Source organism: Leopardus geoffroyi, chromosome B2 (assembly GCF_018350155.1).
Source record: "Leopardus geoffroyi isolate Oge1 chromosome B2, O.geoffroyi_Oge1_pat1.0, whole genome shotgun sequence".
Taxonomy (NCBI): domain Eukaryota; kingdom Metazoa; phylum Chordata; class Mammalia; order Carnivora; family Felidae; genus Leopardus; species Leopardus geoffroyi.
Genome location: NC_059332.1, coordinates 4,188,198 through 4,209,575, shown reverse-complemented (window position 1 = coordinate 4,209,575; position 21,378 = coordinate 4,188,198). Strand labels below are relative to the sequence as shown.

The following is a 21,378-nucleotide window of genomic DNA, read 5'->3' as shown; positions in this document are numbered from 1 at the left end:
ATTGGTAGAGGAGGGGAAAAAAAAAATATTCACTCTGGCCGCTCCCTTTCGTCCCCACTGCGCACGTCTCTGCCATCGACCATCGACCATCTCGAGATCCGGTTCTCCTGACTTTTCAAAAATAAGGTAGGTTACAATGAAGCCACCGTTCTAGACCTTCAGCAAAGGCAGGACAAGAAAAGGTAGATGGACAGAGTTCAAGCTGAGTTGTTTCAAGATGCCGTCTCAGCTGAGAGCACGTGGCATTTTATTTTCACCGCGACAAGGCCAGCATTTACTCGCGTACTGGGTGCTTTAATTGTAATAACTGCGTGTTCGCTCTGTGCCGAACTCCGTGCAAAGCGCTTTGCAAACATTTGCTTCTCACAGCAACCATAGAGAATAAGTATGTTTTGCCTCTCATTTTATAAATGAAGAAACTGAGGGTTACAGACTTTAACAGGTTAAATACAGTCGGGATGCAGCGGGGTGGAAATGCCTACCCACATCTACCTCCGAAGCCCGTATTTTCCACCACAGTACCCACATCCAGAAGTTTAAATACTGTCATTAAAAAGAAAACTTTCAAAAGGGGAAGAGTGAACTCTATGGAGAGATCAAGAAGAGAGGACAATTCCTGAAGGAAGAGACGATCAAGGTGAGGACAAAGCCACATGAAGAGATTAGGATTCTCTTAATATTTTTAAGGATAAGATAATGCAGGAGCTCGTGCTATCAAGCGGCACCAGAATTCGTTACCTAGGAAAATGGATCTTTCTCCTCCTGAAGTCCAGAAAGGATCCTAAGTGCTGACATCTTCTTAAACACAAAATTGGAAGCAAATTAACGAGAGACCACGGGAACAGGAAAGGGTTCTACAGAGTTGCTCTGGGAAAGAGACTGCAGATAAGCCGATGCAGGGAGCCAGGGCGGAAGAGTGGCCTGTGACTGCAGAGAGCCCCAGGGTCGGCTCATTCAAACAACCCACTGTCAGGGACGGGAACGGGCCTGAAGGAAACACGTGGGTGGCTGGGAACACCAACACTTGGCTGAAAAGACCATGCACATCACCCGTCAGCCCGGCCACGCTGCCCGCCCAGAGCGATTCTCTTCACACACAGCCTTTGGCTTTCAGTTTGACAAAGCCCAAGGCGGGCAGAAAATCTGGCAACGTGCAGTTTTTGATGGCTCCGAGCTCAGCCCTGGAAGCGTGGAATCCTGTACAGCAGCTGAGGAGGATCGGAGTGGTCTCACCCAACTTGTGAGTCTCTGGGTGGAGGACCATCCATTGACCAAGACTGCACTGTTATCCTGTGTCTGTCTCATTGCCAAAAACTTGTGGTTCTTCCGGTTGTGCTGTGGTTAAGCACTCATTTTTCGATCCAAACTGTCCCGTGAAGATAGGCTCGTGATCAATCAAACTCTGAGTGGCCCCTCACTGGTTCTTTCTGCCCTGAGGTGATAGGTAAGTGTTGAGGAACCAGGTAAGAGTTTTCACCCAAAGACCTACTCTGACCGGAAGACTAGAATGAGCGTAATGAGATTATGGCCTATCTATTTCATGTTCCTTCTGAAATTATAGAGGCAACTTAACACTTTTCCAATGAACAGACTTGGGAACTGGACTGTAGTGGTTTTTTTTTTTTTTAAGACTTTTTACATTTCCCTAGTGATCTGTGGGTGAACTAACTTTCAGAAATTCAATATTCTCAGAAGAGATTTTAGAACCTTAGCCCTGAGTGATCCACCAAGTGTGAAATCACCTTACTGCCTCTGTAATGGCTTTTTATTGAGCGACGGATACAGTCGGAGCAGCCCTGCATGACAGATTTGGTTCCAAGGTTTGGCATTAAACGCCTTCCTTCAGAAATATGACCTGCTAAATGAATTCAAATGGAGCCACACGAGGGCTGGCACCTTTGAAAGCTGTCTGAAGCCCGAACAATGGATGAGTCATGGCCCAGCACCCGATCATAGGAGAAAAGTTGAGGTCTGCAGACCTAATCTTATTCTAACTCCTAATTAACGTTCTGGACAAGGGAGGAAACAGCCTATTAACAAAATCCAATTATGACATCTAATTGAGAGGTTCTGCCAATACCTGGTGGGAGGAAAGATTTGCTGTCTGAATAGAATAGCATTAGATAATATTGAGCTTTTAAAAACGTAAGTGAATACATGTGGGAGATGTTAAGCTCACATACCCAATTAGAGCATGGAGCTTGAGCTATTGTAAACCTACAGATTAAAATCTGCAGACAATGGCAGACAAAGAGAAATGAGGTTAAACTTGTACCGTCCTCTACCCTGGTGCCAGCTCCTGTCCCTTGGGATTGGATCCAAGTAGCTGGCTTCCTCCTGTGGTGTAGGCACTCAGCTCTCTGATCCACGCTGATGTGAAACATGTCTGGACCCAGTCTGGAGAGTTCTTTGCTTCTGTGCCCACCCTCCCTCTGCTGGTGACCTCAACCAGCCTCGTGGCTTGAAATACCAACTAATGGTGATGGCCCTCAATTCATAGCTCTGACTCAGACCACTTCTCGGAACTTCTCAGGTGAACCACGTGGCCAATTTTCTGATGGGTAGAAGCATAATTTACCACATTGGTGGTCAGTTGTTCCTCAAGCCAGTTTTGAGCAAAAGGTAGGTATTTTCCCCCTTTGAGTAATTTGTACAGCTATGGAGATGGGCCCACATCTTTCAAGGTGAGTTACTACTTGCTTCAAGCTCAACATAATCTAGCTCTCTATTAATAGAACGTCTCGTAATGGTGGTGTCATGGAAAATCATGGCTCAGTCTTTAGCCAAGTGTATTGCCATCAGACTTTTACTGGATAGAGAATTTATTCTTAAGGGACACAAAGGGATGTGTAATATATCCAAACGTATAAAAATATAACCTGGATTTTAATAGGTTCTGCAACATACACTTTTGGTGCTAAAGTTTTAGAGAAATGGGTTTTCAAATTCATTTCAAATGTTAAAACTAAACTGGATTTAGGGAGGGAGGAAGGATGGACTGATATGTTTTTTAATGCAAAAGTCGGTTACACATACTCTCAGATTTCTTCACCCCATCTCTCCCCGTGTATAGCCTCTTCTTACAAATACATTTAGAGCTGCTGTACTAAATGTGGCGAAGTCACAAAGTTCACTCACGCTAGGACTCAAATATGCAGTGAAATGTCTCCCCTCCATCTTGATTAACCTAATCCGATCTTCTTGATTTTAACTTTTAATCCTATCTTGTTTAAAACCTCATCTGATCCTATGATTTAAATAGGATCCTCTTTGGATCATGTTACGTCTTTCTACAAAAGGAAAAGCTGAGCCTCTCAGATTTCTTAGTCACCTTCATCCAACCCGGACTCTTCTGCAAAAATGGCATCAGGTTAGAAAGAATGGCTTTGGGCCCAAGTGGGGGAGGGGAGGAGCCGAGGTCCCTGGGCACAAGGCTCTCTGACTCCTCTGGTCCCCGGGCTGGGCCCTCTCGGCCACTCGGTTGCTGCTACGTTGCTGGTATTCACCGTGGAAGTGTGTGATGAACTCATAATCCGTGCTCTTAGCTTTGGCTAGCCCATTGGGAAGCACAGGCTAGTCCAGCAGCCATCCTTTACCTCTTGCTGGATGTGGGCCATTAATCCTCTGCCACATCTGTATCGAAGTCCACATGTTCTTGCCACAGGACAGACCAGTAAGTCGAGAGGCAAGATGGCGGCTGTTGTCTCAAAGCACATGTCCCCTCAGCATGAAATGTGAGCTTCCTTTATGTTAGGAAGAGGGAGAAGGGGAGGAGGTTGGAGTCAAGAGGTGATGGATGTCTGTAGGCATTCAGAAGCCCACAAGGGTCCAAGGAAGGTTGTGAAACTGTTCTGTCCTTGGTCACTTGGCCTTTGTGTACAGGAATCTGGTCATGGCCTTCCCACAAATCTTAAACATAGCGTTATTATTCCTTTACGTACTTCCTTCTCCCCTTGGGTGAAGTGGGTTTTGGGTAAAGTGTGGTTTTTGCACATCTTAGCTGTCACCTGCAGGGCTGAGCAGAGAGGTTTTCTCTCAGCGACAGGTCACAGGGAAGCAGAAGCCACACGGAGTCAGACATGCTAAATGTCTCCCCAACATACATCCTCTTATCAGCCCATGGCTCTGGAGTCTGCCCCACCCTCTGATCCAGCATCATCTCATCCCATCACAGTCCACTGGATCTCAACCCAGCATCCAAACACTTGGGTGTTCAGAGCGTCTCTGGAAAGCCAACCCACAGCAACTCTCTCCACTCAGTGTTGTCCTTCCTCAGCTGGTGCCCTCCTCCCTCCGGGATCCCCCTTCTAGCACATCTGGTCACACATCTGTGCACTTGACTGTCCTGTCTCTGCCTCTCCCTCTCTTCCTTCCTACAATCCTGGAAGCCTGGACAGGCAGACTTTCCCCTAGATCACATCCTCCTCAACTACTTCTGCCTTCAATGGAAAAATGGTATCTCCTCTGTCCTCTGTAGGGAGTACTCTGTGAGATGGCTGTGGCCGGTTAGGACGGCTGTGGGCTCGGAAGGGCAAGATATCAAAGTGCTTCAGGAACTTTCAGAATGGATTCCTGTTACAAGTACTTCTTACAATCGTTTCCCCTTCTGCCTTCCAGATGAAGATCTTTGACAAAAACAAGGATGGCCGGTTGGATCTTAATGACTTGGCAAGGTGAGTGGCGCGGGAATGGAGTCAGACTCGGAAACACCTTCCTAGGGTTCGTGATGACGCATACTTCTCTCTGAAAGGCAGAGGTCAGGTCCTGCCTGAAACCCTGAAGAAGAGTCTCATCTTACCAAATAAGCAGCAGTGGTTCTGAATCTTCTGGGGTAATAGATCCCTTTGTGAAGGTAATAAAAGCTCTTGGGGCTCCTGGGTGGCTCAGTTGGTTAAGTAGCTAACTCTTGATATTGGCTCAAATCACGATCTTACGGTGCATGAGTTCAAGTCCCATGTTGGGCTCTGAGCCGACAGTGCGGAGCCTGCTTGGGATTCTGTCTCCCTCTGTCCCTGCCCCTCCCCTGCTTACGCACATGAGCTCTCTCTCTCTCAAAAATAAATTTAAAAAAAGGATAATAAAAGCTCTTCCCCCCACCCAAATGCACAATACACAAGGTTTTCATCAAATTTTATTGATGGGTCATGGGCCAGCCTTGCCTTCCTGGTCCCGCACGAGGACTCCATGAGAAAATACATCTGGGACCCCATTCACTGGCTCTGGGAAGGCTGAGCAGTTAGCTCAGGACAGAGGACAGCTGAACCACACTCCAGCTGTGCTGGCCGGCTTTCCAGCGTGGGTGCAGCCTCCATGGGCACCCAGCACCTGAAGACCAGAGCAGAGGAGGAGGGGGTGCCAGCAGAAGCGGCCCAGTACCTGAGAATTGCTGTCTGTAAGTCCGGGGTTGTACATGATGGGCATGTCAGAATGTTGTCTCAAGGCTAACCGACCCCAAAACAAGCTATGGTTGTCCACAGAACAAAAAAAAAAAAAAAAAAAAAAAGATTTTGAATAGATGGACAGAGTTGAAATCGTTGGATCCAGACTACATGGATATAACCCAGATGAAGGAGCCGTTATGATACCAGGTGCCTCGGGGTGGGGGTGGGGGGTGGTGGATGGAGTTGTAGACTGGACAACGATAGAGGGTTTAGCAGTTACAGGCTGCAAGGCAGAAGCGTGTATGGCTGGGAGAGAGGAAGTCCAAGGGCTGAGGGTGATTTCAATGACAGAGTAAACTTGGCAAGGTCACAAGCAGATATTCACTTGAGTTCAGAATGACAAAACCCTGTCCCAGCTACCGCCTCTCTTGGCCAGTCCATCTGTTAGTTCTTGCAGGGGGTCTGCGAGAGGGAACACACCGGGAAGGATCTCTCCTTAGTCATGACCAGGACACCGAGCCCAAAACTCTATACGGTCTTCTATTCCGGACCTCGTAGGAGCTGTGAGACCGCCTTTGTGTCCTCCTCGGCTCCTTTCCCCAGAACCGTTATCCTGATTTTGGCCACTTTCGTGGAGAAGAGGCATGGAGACACCAGCCAGACCAGAGCCTCTCCCAAAGGCTGAGGACTGAGGGATCTCAGCCCTGTGGCCTTGTCTTTATCCCCGGCGTCCCCCTTACTCCTTGAAGCTATCTTGGCCAAGGGAGGCAAGGCTTCCTCTCAAGTGGAGGTCTAGCTACTCTGAGAGCTACGTGCGAGAGCAATCCTAACCGGAAGACCCCAAACATGACAATCTGGGTGAAAACAAGAGCTTTTCATTTCATTGTTCCCTTCACCAAAAGCGCCCACCCACTTTACTCAATGCAGGTCTCAGAGGTGGCGAGTCTAGGAGCCCTGAGCGCCCTCTGGAGGCTGGAGTGTGCCACTACTCTAAAGCTGCTCTCTACCCTAGTGGTTATGATACTGTTTACTCCCGAAATAAAATCCGCAGAAAATATCAACTACCTCGGCCCGAAATGCTAAAACAATATAATGTGTACACTATAACACAGAAAGGGGAAATAAGGTGAAACACCTAAAATAAAATAAGGTATATTTCAAGTGTAGGTGGGTAGATACAACCACAGGGCAGACATGACGGAGTGGTGGTTGCTTATAGCTTTTGGTGTAGAAGTAGCAAGAATATATCAGTTCAGATGTCGACTGATACAAGTATGACCTTTTGGCGACTCGTGCGTCAGGAACTCAGTTGCTGCTGATACAATGACATAAATAATAAATAAGTCCTGATAGAGTTCCAGATGGGACAAAGTATAATCAGCCCTCAATTTACCTGACTCAGTATGCTATCTGGATCATTTGCACAGTTAGTAAACTATGTATGCCTTGAGAAAAATAGTCTGGATTTTCACGTAAATAGTAATTCCGCTCTAGGTTCAAACATAATTATAAGCAGGATTGGTACACACATGAATGCTCCCTGGACATTCCCGAGTCAGGTGAGATATGGGCTGATTCACCCTTCTGTGGGATTTTCCACGCAATGCAGGGCATCTGGCATCCCTGACCTCCCACTGTGGAGGTCAGAGTCCCTCTGTCACGATCATAACCAGAGCCCTCCCCTGCAGCGAGCCAAACGTCCCCTCCTATGGTCCTACCCAGGAGGCAGGAAGTACGCCTTCGTCCCTCGAATAGCTGCTCTCGTGGCCCGGTGCTACGTATAGAGGAGGGTTCGATGGGTAGCTGTGGACTGAAGGAAGGACCAAAGTAGTGCTGAACGGAGATGCGAAGCAACGAAACAGTTACTGCATTGTTTCAAAACCAATTTGATAAGGGACTCGACAGCGACAACCGGGGTAGGCAAAATACAGACGTCTGTGTCCGAACTCCCAGAACCAGCGAACGTTTGATGTGACGCGGCAAGGATGAACCACGGTTGCAGATAGAATTAAAGTTGCTGATTCACAGACCTTACAGGGGTTATTCTGGATTACCCAGGTGGGCCCCCTGTAATAACAAGGGCCCTTTAATTTATACGCGGGACTCTTCTCTCTACTCCCAGCCCTAGAAGGCAGCGCTGTTACTCGACATACGAGCACCTCTCAAGTATATGTCCTCTGACTGGCAACATAACTTAGGCCGCTTGGTGCCAACCGACAGATGAGAACATGATTCCTTAGAGAGTCCCAGAATATTCTAGCCTCTACTTGGCTCAAATTAATTCTCTCTCCCCTGAGCATCCAGAAGAGCAATATTTTCCAAATTGTTGTAAGATATTTTGTTTCTACCTTTCCCTGTACGATGAATGCATGATTTCTGAATGCAGCATAAATCCAGAAAAATACCCCAGACCCATCAGGAATCACACTCTCCTCCCCTCACCTGCCAACCCCCGGTAACCTACTTTGTTTCTATGGATTTGCTTATTCTGAGCATTTCATATACATGGAATCATACAATATGTGGCCTTTCATGTCTGACTGAGGTTCTTTCTTTCTTCATGTGGATTCAAGCGACTGGTTTCTTTTCACTTCAGCTTGAAGAATTCCCTTTAGTATTTCTTATGGGTCACATTTATTGTTGTTAACTGTCCTTTTTGTCCAGTGACTTTTTTGAACTAATCCTGTAAAATCTGTCTCTTTGTTATGTGTGGACACTTAAGTCTCTGCTTGGCTAGCTCACGACTGCACAAAGATTCCTTAGATGCCTCCCACTGTTTTTTGAGGGTCCCTGTGTACAGGTTGGGGCACATCTACACTCAACCAGGCAGCTTACAACTCTGCCTTAGCCTTCACTTCCTGCTTGCATACAGCCTGACGATAAGCCCCAGGCGAGAGCTTAGGGCCTTCTCCGGTCTTTCCTGCACAGACCCCCAGTCCGGGGCATAGATGTGGCCCCAGGCATGTGTGCAGCTCTCCAGATTCCCAGAAATATGTCAGAACTTATAGAAGACCCTATGGACATCTCCTTCCTCCAGCTTTTCCTTTTAATCTTTTTAGTTAGCCTGTTGTTTACCCAGACTCTTGTCTACCACTGCCGTCAGCTGTGACCTCAAATAATTGCTTCTAATTCACTGCTTTTGACAAATCCTCCCAGGTAAAAGGCTTTCTCACTGGGTGAGTTCAAAATCAGGTCAAAGAAGTGCATCTTGCAAGTGGGGTCTTTTCGAGAGCATCAGAGAAGTCACATACTGGTAATTCTTTGGAAACTGGGCTTTGAAAGAGCCCCAACTCCGTTCTGCTCGCTTTAGCTGCTGCTAGAATGCTCTTTTTCCCCGGGACTGTGGGCTCTTCATTTACAGTGGAGTGGAGAAGGGTGGAGGGCTGAAGGAAGTGAAAATGCACAAAATCCACTGTTCTTACCGAGGTTTAGCCATTTTTCCAAGATAAACTCTCCTCAGATTTCGACAAGACTTTAAGATCTAGAATTGTGAAAAAGGTATTTTGACTTTTTTTTTTGGGGGGGGGGCGGGCAGTTTTCTCATTGTGGTTATGGAGGAGGGAGTCTTCCTAAGCCCTTGCTCTGCCATTGTGCACCAAGATGCCTTCTCAAAAATCTCTCTCTGGCGACTACTAATCCCTGTGAACGTCTCTGCCAGTTAATTGTTTAATCTGTTTTTATAACGTATACATTCTTATTTTTCAAGCACCTCCCCTATTCTGCATAATAATCTGGAAATTGCCTGCCCTTTCCTCATCCCAGAGTTATGGATTTGCTTGTAACTGAGAGCGGACAGATCTTCACGCGGACTAATTTCTTTTTTTCTTTTCCATTTAGGATTCTGGCTCTTCAGGAAAACTTCCTTCTCCAATTTAAGATGGATGTAAGTAGTGACATGTTTCTAGGTGGGCTTGTGTCGTCCATGTGAGAGGGAGGGAAGAAAGGAAGGCCTCTGTTTGTCTTACTTTAAGTTATCTGGAGACAAAAAAGGCTTACTGTTGAAATCAAGGGATTAAGGGGTCATTGACTCAAAGTTTATAGAAGTTGCCTATGACCCCGGAAGAATTGTCCAATGGAAGCTTCCTGTTGCCGGACTAACACACCGTTTTCTCCACACACAGGCTTGTTCCACTGAGGAAAGAAAGAGGGACTTTGAGAAAATCTTTGCCCACTATGACGTTGTAAGTGTGCCCCTTTGTGTTGCGCTGGCCCTTTTAAGGTAGCAAGCCTGTCTGGCCCTATATGGGGTCATCCTGTCTGTCCTACCCACCCATCCTACCCATCAGACCTTGAACTTATATGACGAATAGCAGTCCTACATGTATGTCACCCCTCAGCTTCTCTATGCAAACTTCTGAAAACTACATTAAAATGGACAAAAGGAGTATTTATGGTTGAGAAGAGAATAAAATCACTTTTTTTTTCCCTCTTGGGATCCAAACTGGGAGAAGGCTTCTCCTTCTTTAGTCTCCATCTGGAATAGCATGCTTGAGAACGAAACATAAAGAATCACGTTCAAAAACCACATTTAACCCAAAGAAATACAGGCAAAGCGAGCCCTGGTTGACATAATCGCTACTTCTCTTGTAGGATTGATTCTGTGGTCCTTCTTTAGAGAAGAAAAAAATAATAATTCTAAAGCACAAAGTGTGACAAAGAGATCACATTTCTTGACAAGGTAGGGTAATGCAAGAAGGAAGAGAAATGAGAACGTTAAGCAAAGTCAAAGGAGACGCCATCCTGAAACTAAGCAGACTGGACATCTGTGTGTCACATTCTGAGCAGGAGGGAGCATCACCCAGAAGAGGCAGTGCAGCCAAGTGTTTAAGGGTATAGGCTCTGTGACCATCAGCTGGGTGTGAATCATGGTTTGTTAGCCACGTGACCTTGGGTAGTTTCCTTACCCCCTCCCCACCCTCCCCACCCTTCCCCCCCCCCCCCCCGTGCCTCATAGCCCTTTTCTGTAAAGTTAGGGTGACAAGGATAATAATACTGCCTACTCTACGGGATTGTTACGAGGATTCAGTGATTTCACATTTGTAAAGCTCTTAGAAGGGTGCCTGGCAGGTAGCTAGTATTATGTTTGTATTTGGCAAATACACTAAAGGAATAGATTTAAAAAAAAAATTTTTTTTTTAACATTTATTTATTTTTGAGACAAAGACAGAGCATGAACGGGGGAGGGGCAGAGAGAGAGGGAGACACAGAATCAGAAGCAGGCTCCAGGCTCTGAGCCATCAGCCCAGAGCCCGACGCAGGGCTCGAACTCACGGACCGGACCGTGAGATCGTGACCTGAGCTGAAGTCGGACGCTTAACCGACTGAGCCACCCAGGCGCCCCGGGAATAGATTTTTTAAATGATATGTTAAAGGTTCAAGGTGAAGCAAACTTGAAAAGAATGGATGGGTTGTCATAACTGGGACTTTAGAGAAGAAATGGAAATATTTTAGTATGTATTATATTTCATAGACCTTTTTATATAGCGAGTAGAAAAACTAAGAGTTTACGTACAGACCAAATAATTTTAGTCTAGTCATTCTTGATTTAAAATACATATTTTGGGGGTGCCTGGGTGGCTCGGTCAGTTGAGCGTCTCTTGATTTTGGCTCAGGTCCTGATCTCTCGGTCGTGGGATTGAGCCCAACGTCAGGCTCCACACTGAACATGGAGACTACTTGAGATTCCCTCTCTTCCTCTGCCCCTCTCCCCAACTCACGTGCTCGCCCTCTCTCTAAGATAGGTTACAAAAATAAAAATAAAAATAAAAAAAATAAAATCTACATTTTAATAATCATCAAGCCCTCGCTAAATTATAAAGCAAAATTAAAAAAAAATGTCAGCCTATCAAGATGGATATGATGTGAAAATTTAGTCCGAACTGAAGCTTAATATTTGGGAAGCAAACGAAGCGAGTATATATCACGTTAATGCTATTTGCAAGAGCCAAGGACCTCAAAACTACTGCTTCCCATTTGTTTATGTGGGGGTAGTTATTGACAATTAATTATTTTTTTAAAGTTTATTTATTTATTTTGTGCACGCGCAAGAGAGAGGGCAAGCGGGGGGAAGTGAGGGAGGAGAGAGTGGGAGAGAGAGAGAATCCCAAGCACCTGATGGGGGCCTCGAACTCACGACCACGAGATCGTGACCTGAGCCAAAATCAAGTGTCGGATCCTTAACTGACAGAGCCGGCCAGGTGCCCCTACAATTCCTTCTTTTAATCTCTGTGGAACATTTCACATCCTGCACAGAGAAACTACCTGGAACGTGCCATTTCTGAACCTATTTGCAGTCACAAAAGAATACTGATTTGGACGATTCGCCTAATTTATTCTTTAGCTTTCGGACTTAAGTAAATGATATTGGATTGATTGGATCCTTTATCTTTCAGAGTAAAACTGGAGCTCTGGAAGGCCCGGAAGTGGACGGGTTTGTCAAAGACATGATGGAGCTGGTCCAGGTGATTTCACGAGGCCGTAGAGATCCATCGTGGGTTGGGGTTGCCATTCTGAGGGATTCCACTGTTTATTTTTGAGCATCAGTGGGGCTGACGATTAATGCTAGAGGGATGATCTAGGGACATAGTCTATTTATCAACTCTGAGCTTCTGTGAGACCTGACAAGTCTCCCTTTCTCTCTTAAGATCATTTGTAGCTTCAGTGAAGTAAAACCCCCATAGAAGTTTCTTGTTAACATCACTAAAAAGCCATCTATTTTAGCATGGAAACACGGTGCCAGTGTATACATGACGGCTTTACGCTTTATTACAGAAGGGCTTTTTCCCCTGGACTTGGTTGTTAGAATACCTAAAACCTTTTAATTTAATTTCATGAAATAAATCCCATATTTGGGATCCCCCCCCCCCATCTTCCCAGGGCTGTTCTAACGCCCAGCCTAAAATTGTGGCTACTTATCTATCAAGACATTGTCCTGGTTCAGACGGATAGGATTTAGATTATAATCTACATCACAAAGCTGTTTTATGTAGTGTAGACTGTTTAAAACAAGCAATCTCCGTTGAGATCCCTGTGAACTGTATTTGACTGGCTGCCTGATCTAGTTAAGCAGATACTTTGCAGCTCTTCTAGGGGACCCTGTAGCCACTGAATTTCACACTCTCCTAGCCTTAGAGATATTTTGAGGTTAATACAGGACACAGTGTTTCTGCCCCGATTGGTCCAGATGGAAGCAATTGTTAACTGGTTCTGGATTCCCAGACCTGTTTAAAAACCTGATTAAACCTGTGGAGTTTCACAGCAGAAAATTTCCTAAAAATTTACCAATTTTTGCGTAAACCTCCAGGAAGTCCACGTACTGTGAGGGAGCAGGAGTGAATGAGGTCTTTTCCTGACCTCTAATCAGGATGACAGAGGTGTGTTGTTGCCCTCCTGAGTCTTGATGTCCCCATCCCGCTTCCCCTTGCCTCTTCCACACTCCCTTCACGTGCTGGCCCCGCTGGGAGATTCCACGGGCGCCTGCCCAGCCAAACGGGGCATGGCTGTTGGTGTGGTAGTGCCTTTTACATTGATTGCTAAGGGAAAATCTCCCGGTACTTATTACCCCTTTAATGCCAGAATGATTCCTGTAATAGAAACTGAGCAATTATCTACGGGACATTAAAGTCGCACGGCAGTAGGCTTTGCCAAACCGCGGTTTTAATTTGCTTTTGATAGATGCACGGGTGCTGAGCCTGCTTCTCAGCTACGTGGCCTCCTCTGAGCAGTGAAGCCAGGCCACCTAAGTGCACAGTTCAGGGGCTTCACATGCCTACAGACCCTTGTGATTGGCACGGCGTTTGGCAATGGCTTCCAAAGGTTACTGGGAGACACAGAAGTAAAATTTAACCCAGCAGCGGAGTAGGGAAGACGTTTTCCCGGAGAAAATCAAAGAGAAGGGGAAAATCGTAGACCATCCCAAAACATGCATTTGCCTCACTCATTGATAGATTCGAATCACCTCCATGGGAAACCAGAGGATCCCCCTCGCTCTTGTCCTTGCCCTTCTATTTCTGGTGCAACAAAACGGTTCGTCTTGTGTAAGTACCAGCCAAGTTAAGAGAGTGGGTTTTCAAGGACTGAGTGAGACCATGGTCAGTAGTACAAAAGCAGTTGACAAGGGCTGATTTGTTGAGCTAAAAAGTGGGGACAAAGTATTTAATTATTAAAGTTCTCCTCTGAAGCCAGATAACTGAGGTACATATCTATATTGGGTCTTTCCCACTAGAACTTCTGCGTTGCTTAAAAACTGTTCACCGTATAATTTGAAGTGTGTTGTCAAGGGAGAATCTTTGGATAAATCTGGTATTTCTCATCAAGGACCACAGGGCAAGCAAACAAACAATATCTGGAATTTGTTTTAAAAGCAACTATCTGAGCACGCCGTGGAGGTCTTGAGCTGGCTCAGGTTCTATGTGTAGAGTCTTGGTCAGGATCGTTGATGTTTGCGATAATGACCCTGACGTAAGCTTATTGCATAGCCTTTCATTCTTGTTTTCTTTCAACCATGTATGATACATATATTGAATTTGTATTAGCAAGACTATCTGCTTACCAGAACGCCACTTTCCCTGACCTCTGGAAAATGGCGCTCAGGGCTGTCCTCTGTCAGTATGATGAGACGGCAAGGTCCTGGGGGATATGACCCAATAATTTCTGCACAAGACTTCTGAAGAGTCTGTAGGTCCCTCAGCACGGCATGAAAATCAACGGGAGAATCTATACCTTAAGCTAGAAAGTAGAAAGGCAAGACATTCAAGACGCTCAGCTTATACCAAGGAGTAGAAGCGTGAATGGTAACGTTAGAAGCCAAACATACAGGGATGCCAGAGGTGACCAGGAGGTCTGCCTGGAGGGGAGGAGAGGTCCTGCCCTGGGCTCCCCAAAGTTCCTTCTTTATCCTGCTAGACACTGCTTCTGTTTTTCTCTGTTGTTGACAAGATGATTAGCAGCGGGGGAACAATACTTAACCCAAGAGATTGAATCTAATATACGCCCCTCCAAAGAGCTATTAGCCCGTAGCACACATGTTCTCATTTCTTTTCATTTTTTAAATGATAAAAATGATACGGAGAGAAATCTGAAAGTAGAGAAAAGACAGAAGCATGATCTCTACACTTGAGTAGACCTTCCATTAACAGACTTCGTTTCTGGGTGTATTCTGCATGGGTTGAGCTCCACGGATAAGCATTTCTCAGTTACAGTCACTGTTTTAGTGTCCGTAGAAGATTTTACCTGTGGTTAGATAGGACTTACCTACACATTCCCCTTTTACTAGTAATTTATTATTTTTTTTATTTTTTAAGTGTTTCATTTGATTTTTTTTTAAGTAATGTCTACACCCAACATGGGGCTCCTCTTAGGAATTTAGACTGTTGACCCTGTTTGTGACTCAAAGTAAAACTTAGTCTTTTGGTAGGTGCATCTTGTCTTGGTTTTAGGCTTTTTTTAAAAAAAAATTTTTTTTTTCAACGTTTATCTTTTTGGGACAGAGAGAGACAGAGCATGAACGGGGGAGGGGCAGAGAGAGAGGGAGACACAGAATCGGAAACAGGCTCCAGGCTCTGAGCCATCAGCCCAGAGCCTGACGCGGGGCTTGAACCCACGGACCACGAGATCGTGACCCGGCTGAAGTCGGACGCTTAACCGACTGCGCCACCCAGGCGCCCCGGTTTTAGGCTTTATCTCAGGCGCGCAACCGAGGGATTTGCATGCTTTAAAACTGCTGGCACTCACGGTCACATTAAGTAATTAATTAATTTGTTTAATGTTTGTTTATTTTTGAGAGAGAGACAGAGACAGAGTGCGAGCAGGAGAGGGGCAGAGAAAGAGGGAGGCACAGAATCTGAAGCAGGCTCTGAAGCTGTCAGCTTCCAGGATCTGAAGCTGTCAGCGCAGAGCCCGATGCGGGGCTCGAAACCACAAACCGTGAGATCATGACCTGAGCCCAAGTCTGATGCTTAACTGACTGAGCCCCCCAGGTGCCCCCTACTGTCACATTTTAGAAAGAGCCTTGTGCGTTCATCCATTCCCTTCTTCGTGTCCTTTCTCCCCACCCCACCAGAAAGCCAATGGCTTCATTTTGAGCCAGGCTTTCTATCAAGGAAGAGGGCAGGCAGGAATATGTAAGTATTTTTCTCACTGGGGTGTTAGTGACTTAACGTGCTGCCACCCCGAGGGACAGACTTCTAAGAAAAGACAACAGGAGGCAAGGGAAAGGCACTGTCATCCCCAACAACCAGTGTTGGGGCTGTGGGACCCGGTGATGTGCTTCCTAAGCTCCTCCCGTCACAGCGCGGTCCCCTGTGATCGCCGCCCTCCAGGGGACTTCACACTGTCGGACGGGGCACCTCTGTCTGCCTGCAAAATGACCCTGAAAGAACACCAACCAGTCCCCCCTTTCCATCGTAAAACATGCAATGGCGGGTGATAATTCGAAGACACGTGGGACAGGACTGGTGCTGGAGGTGGCCTTTATTACCAAGACCTCTTCCAGACAATCCGAGCCTGGCTGGCAAGGGCCTGGCCGAGGTCTTAGGCGGTGAGGCCTTGGCCTCTACCCGTCGCCTCGGTGTTTTCAGACAGCAGCACGGCCGATAAACAGAGTGGCGACAGGGAACACGTTATAACTTTGCACGATTGGAGAGTGAGGCGCTTGCTAATGAAATATTCCCATCGGAAGCGCTATCATAAGCGGTTTCCAATAAGCACTTGCGACGATCAAAGCCATAATTCTGTTAGGGGCCATAGGGGGCCTGGCGTCCTGATGCGGACTCCAGCATGGGGACCGGGGAAGACAGGGTTCGGGCCTCCCCTTTCACTGCTTCAGGAGACACGGGGCGTACAGGGAAGGGAGGGCACACACGGGAACAGGGAGACGGCGTGTGTAGACAGTCCCTCACGGATTCCATGGCTGTAAGGGAGCACTTATCACGGGCAGGCACGAGGAGACAGATCCAGCCCTAAAGGTTCCCCTAGGGCCCAGGATTCAAGGGGGACCGATAAGCATTGTTCAGCCAAATACTCCAGATCCACTCGCACACTTCCCCATGAGGTGGGTAAGAAACTAAAAAAACGCATTTTACACGGAGGCTGCGGCAGGGTGTGTGGGAAAGAGGTGAGCTCCGGGACCGCCTGCCTGAGTTCGTATCTGGTTCGGACATGTACCTGCTGTGTGACAGTGGGAAGGTTAGTTAACCTCTCTGTGCTTTAGTTTTCTCATCTGTAAATTAGAAGTTGATAGTAGGGGCACCTGGGTGGCTCAGTCCGGCTTTGGCTCAGGTCATGATCTCGCAGTTTATGGGTTCGAGCCCCGCGTCAGGCTCCATGCTGACCGCTCAGAGCCTGGAGCCTGCTTCGGATTCTTTGTCTCCTTCTCTCTCTGCCCCTCCCCTGCCCACGCTCTGTCTCTGTCTCTCAAAAATAAATAAATGTTAAAAAAAAATTTTTTTTTAAAGTTGATAGTAAATACAACCTCATAGGGTTGTTCTGAAGGTTAGAATCATTCTGTGTAGAACCGTTAGACCCCGTGTGCTGGTGACTTATTATTCAAGCTGAGGCCCCCAGTGACTTCAGGTGATTTGTCTTCCGTGATCCAAACATTTTTGAACAGTGGCATCTGGGTCTCCTGACTCCTAGTGAGTTGTCAAACATTAAAAGCATAACTCAAAGGGTGCCTGGGTGGCTCAGTGGGTTAAGTGACTCGATTTCAGCTCAGGTCATGAGCTCACAGTCTTGAGATCAAGCCCCAAGGAGCACAGAGCTCCGCACTAAGCCTGCTTGGGATTCTCTCTCTCTCTCCCTCTCTCTCTGTTCCTCCCCTGCTTGTGCGCTCTCTCTCAAAATAAATAAATTAACAAAAAAAAAAAAAAAAAAAAGAAAAAAACAAAAGCATAACTCAAAAGGTCGAAAGAAACTTCCCTTACTTACACCCACATTCATACCCTCACCCCCAAACACACATTCACACCCTCACAAAATATTTCCACTCCCTTTAAGGAAATAATTCCTTTTGCTGTAAACAAATTAGAAAAAGAGAGCTTAGAATAGCTTGAATGAGGTAAATACATTGGCAAATTAATTCATGCTAATGTGTGAATGACTACCACCTGAGTCTTTTCTTTTTTTCTCTCTCTCTTTTTTTTGTAAGTTTATTTTGAGAGAGACGGAGCATGAGTGGGAGCGGGCAGAGAGGAAGAGAGAGGGAGAGAGAGAATCCCAAGCAGATTCTGCACTGTCAGCACAGAGCCGAACTCATGAACTATGAGATCGTGACCTGAGCCGAAACCAAGAGTTGGCTGCTTGACCAACTGAGCCACCCAGGCGCCCCACACCCAACTTTTTTCTAAGCATGGGAATTTGCCAAAAGGCTCCTGGGGCAGAGGGCCACTAGTTGGAGATTAATTCATGCTAATGTGTGAATGACTACCACCCGAGTCTTTTCTAAGCATGGGAATTTGCTAAGAGGATCCTGGGGCAGGAGAGGTTGAGGATGCGGAAAACCAAAAAGTCCCCACTTTGCATAAGAAAGGAGCTCCCAGCATGGAGCCACAGAGTGTAGCTTGCTGTTTTCAGGACTTCTAAGCCATCTCCTGGGCCACACCTCTACCTGCCTGTCACAGACACCCAGGGAAGTATCCTGAGTGAGCCCCGACAAGGAGAACGTGTTGACAATGTGTTCCATATCAGCCTTTATTTATTTTTTTTAACGTTTATTTATTTTTGAGAGACAGAGCTCGAGCAGGGGAGGGGCAGAGAGAGAGGGAGATGCAGAATCCGAAGTGGGCTCCAGGCTCCGAGCTGTCAGCACGGAGCCTGACACGGGGCTTGAACCCACGAACTGTGAGATCATGACCTGAGCCAAAGTCGGCCGCCCATCTGACTGAGCCACCCGGGCGCCCCATGCGGGCCTTTTGAGTTTGAATTTATTTTCCTGTCTGGTGCGTATCACAGCGTTTTCTTGGCCCCCAAATACGCCTTGGAATAAATCCTATGTCCGCAGCTCGGTGGCATCCTGTTTTAGTCTTTCATTTGTTATAACCCTTTTTAAAATCAGAGGCACAAACTCCTCCCATGGGGAGATAGTGAAATGTGTCTTCTCTCATCATGCGGCAAGACAGCATCCGTGGTGACAACTGTCTGCCCCAAGGCAAAATATCTTTGTCATGGCCTAAATAGGCAGGCTCTCCCTGGAGCCTTAGAGAAGTGATGTGGGGCTGGTTCCCTCGCCCAGATAGCCATGCTGGGAGGTAAACGTGTTGGTGGGACCCTTGACTACACTCGGTGGGCCTACGAGATGGGACCACCCCCACGGCCTGTCTGCACGGAGCCTCCCTAGAAGGCAGGCTGTCCCCTGAGCGTAGTGAGCATGGGGCGGGGAGGGGGCGGCATTCAAGGGTGGGGCCACCGTCAGCCCCTCTCCTGACAGGCTCCCTTTGCTGTCCTCAGCCCAGCATCAGTGGAGCGGACCTCGATAAGTTCCGGGAGATTCTTCTGCGCCACTGTGATGTGAACAAGGATGGAAAAATTCAGAAGTCCGAGCTCGCGTTGTGTCTTGGGCTGAAAATCAACCCATAAGCCCCGAATGCTTTGTCTTTTGCTCTTAGGATGTTTCTGAGCTCCTGCTGGGAAAATTGTATCTGTGCTTTGCTGTTGGGGACACCGGGGCAAGCTTTGTAACAAATGGTGTGGTGTTTTAGGGCAAGGGGGGGGGGTCCTAGGGCCTTCTTTCTAAGGCCATGGTGTTCTCCTGCCTCACTGAGAGCCCCCTGCAGTGTCTGTGTTATTCCCGCCCCCCCCCCCAACCCGGGCTTTCCTGTCCCCCCAGAGAGTCAGCTAACCACCTGCTTAATCCGCTCCTGCGTGGCCTCCCTCAGGCCCCAGGGGCTCAGGGGAGGCGGAGTCCATCCACCTGTGCTCCCCTTGTGGGCTTTCTGAGTGGTGAGTGGCGTCTCTGTTGGTCCTGTGATTTTCTACAAATCAGTTCTGTCGTGGAAATAAACCTGTAGCTGGAAACAAAGATGCACGGGTCATTGTGCTGGCGTTGTGACCTTCGAAATGCTGGACCGGATGGTCCGACAGACCGGTCACGTCTCTAACTTGGGGTGGGTGTGGTGAGGAAGAGAGAGAAGGGCGGGATCCCAGTGGAGTCTCTGCCAGCTTCCTTCCATAGTCCTCAGGATGCCCTGGCGGCTGAGTTTGCATGAACGTAGGAGTGGCCAGTGATCACTTTTTATTCATTGCGTGGAGAAGACCAGAACACTGCACCTGGGCCAGCTTTTGCTCTTAAGCGCTCTGAAATCTTACGTGGGCAGAAGGGAGAAGACAGAAGTCTGGAGAAAATGTTCCCAGGTAATGCAAGCCTCTGTTCCCCACCCCGTCCCTTCCCCTTCCAACAGTGTCCTCCAGCAAATCTTCGATCTCCAAGTCCCGCTCTATGCCCCTGAGGGTCTGGGCCCCTCTGCAGGTTGCAGGGCCCCCCTCGGACCCCTGATCCTTCACTCCTGGGGCTCTGACACACTCCCTATGAGAGGGGGCTGCTTTACCTGGGGCAGGTATGGAGAGCCTCACGTGAGGCAGGCCCCACTTTATTCTCTAAAGCATCCCTACCTCATGCCAGATCGTAGAGGAACTTCAAGTTTAATGCTCTAAGTAATTCAGAAAAATTGTAGTGTAGAATGGTGTATTCTGAGCCATTCATAACCCAAGAAATTCCATCATTCTCGGGGTTCCCCTCAATGGCAGGCCCCGGCCCTAACCTGGTTCCTCCCCCCTCAGGTATCCCTTCCCTCATACAGATAATATCAACAACTACCACCAAGTGCTTTCTATGTGCCAAGTTCTTCTGGGTGTTTGTTCCATACTTTTAAGTAATTTACTCCTTACCAAAATCCTGGGAGGTAGGTATAATCATGATACCAATCTTAGAGATGAAGAAACTGAGGCAGATAGAAGGTAAGCAACCTGTCCGGGCTCAAGCATCTCGGAAGCGGGGAGTCAGGGAGTTAATTATGGCCGATTTCATGCACCTTGGCCCCTCCCCACATGTTGGGTCTCCCTATGGGATCCACCGCAGCCACTGGTAGGACATCTCTCCAAGTCTATTCTTTTAAGTGTTATTTTTTCAGATCCACTGAGGGCAGCTACTCACCCTGAACACCAACAAGCTTTTAGTCACAGCATATGGCTAAGAATCTACCAGAATCTCCCAGGCTTCCTGCTCAGTCGTAACCTGAGGTTGGTAAAGACCTTTCCAAACATCTAAAGAAAGGGCCGGTGGAGATCTCTGAGTGGAAAGATGGTGGGTTTATTCCACTCAAGGAATGAGTTCACTCAAAAACCTTCTATTAAAGTTAGGGTCTCATATACTGTAATGTAGGTCCTGATGGGTTCGTTGGTGGGTGGCTGTCTGAATGTGTTTGGGTTATTATAACAAAAGTACCATAGACTGGGTGGTTGAAACAAAAAACATTGATTTCTGACAGTACTATGGGATGGGAAATCCAGGACCAAGGCCCCAGCAGATTTGATGTCTGGCCCACTTCCTGGTTCATAGATGGCTCTCTGTTCACTGTGTCTTCACATGGTGGAGGGGGTGAGGGAGTTCTCTGGGGCACTAATCCCATTCACGGGGGCTCTGCCCTAGGACTTGATCTCCTCCCAAAGGCCCCACCTCCATATACCAACACCTTGGGGATTAAGTTTAATATACGAATTTTGGAGGAACACAGAAATTCAGTCCATAGCAATGGCCAAGGAAGATAAACGGCCTTAGACCTCTGTTGGGAAATCAATGGGAATGGGGTGCTGAGAAGGGGCTGCCAAAGGGCAGAGGTCCCTTCTCAGAGCCATGCTATCTGGATTTAATGAGAGGGGGAAAGCTATGGTAGACAGTGCCCCTGAGGGCCGTGCTCCTTTCCAAAGGTGTTTGTTCATTCATTCCAAATCAAAAACGAAGAAGTGAAATTGTCTCTAGATGACAAGCTCTTAGAGACAGAAAATC

The 21,378-nt window shown here is 47.3% G+C and overlaps 1 protein-coding gene across 3 annotated transcripts in view; it reads left to right on the top strand.

The window, feature by feature from the left end:
• SCGN (secretagogin, EF-hand calcium binding protein) overlaps positions 1–19,395 on the top strand; it is a 36,364-nt gene extending 16,969 nt beyond the window's left edge. For 2 of the 3 annotated variants that reach the window (XM_045497192.1, XM_045497191.1), the window contains exons 7-12: positions 4,618–4,673; positions 9,219–9,264; positions 9,503–9,562; positions 11,774–11,842; positions 13,328–13,417; positions 18,825–19,395. In XM_045497192.1, coding sequence (XP_045353148.1) covers positions 4,618–4,673; positions 9,219–9,264; positions 9,503–9,562; positions 11,774–11,842; positions 13,328–13,417; positions 18,825–18,953 — 450 coding nt within the window. In that variant the 3' untranslated portion in view covers positions 18,954–19,395. The remainder of the gene's footprint in view (positions 1–4,617; positions 4,674–9,218; positions 9,265–9,502; positions 9,563–11,773; positions 11,843–13,327; positions 13,418–18,824) is intronic. The other variant, XM_045497194.1, reaches the window with a different exon arrangement.
• The last annotated feature ends 1,983 nt before the right edge of the window (positions 19,396–21,378 follow it).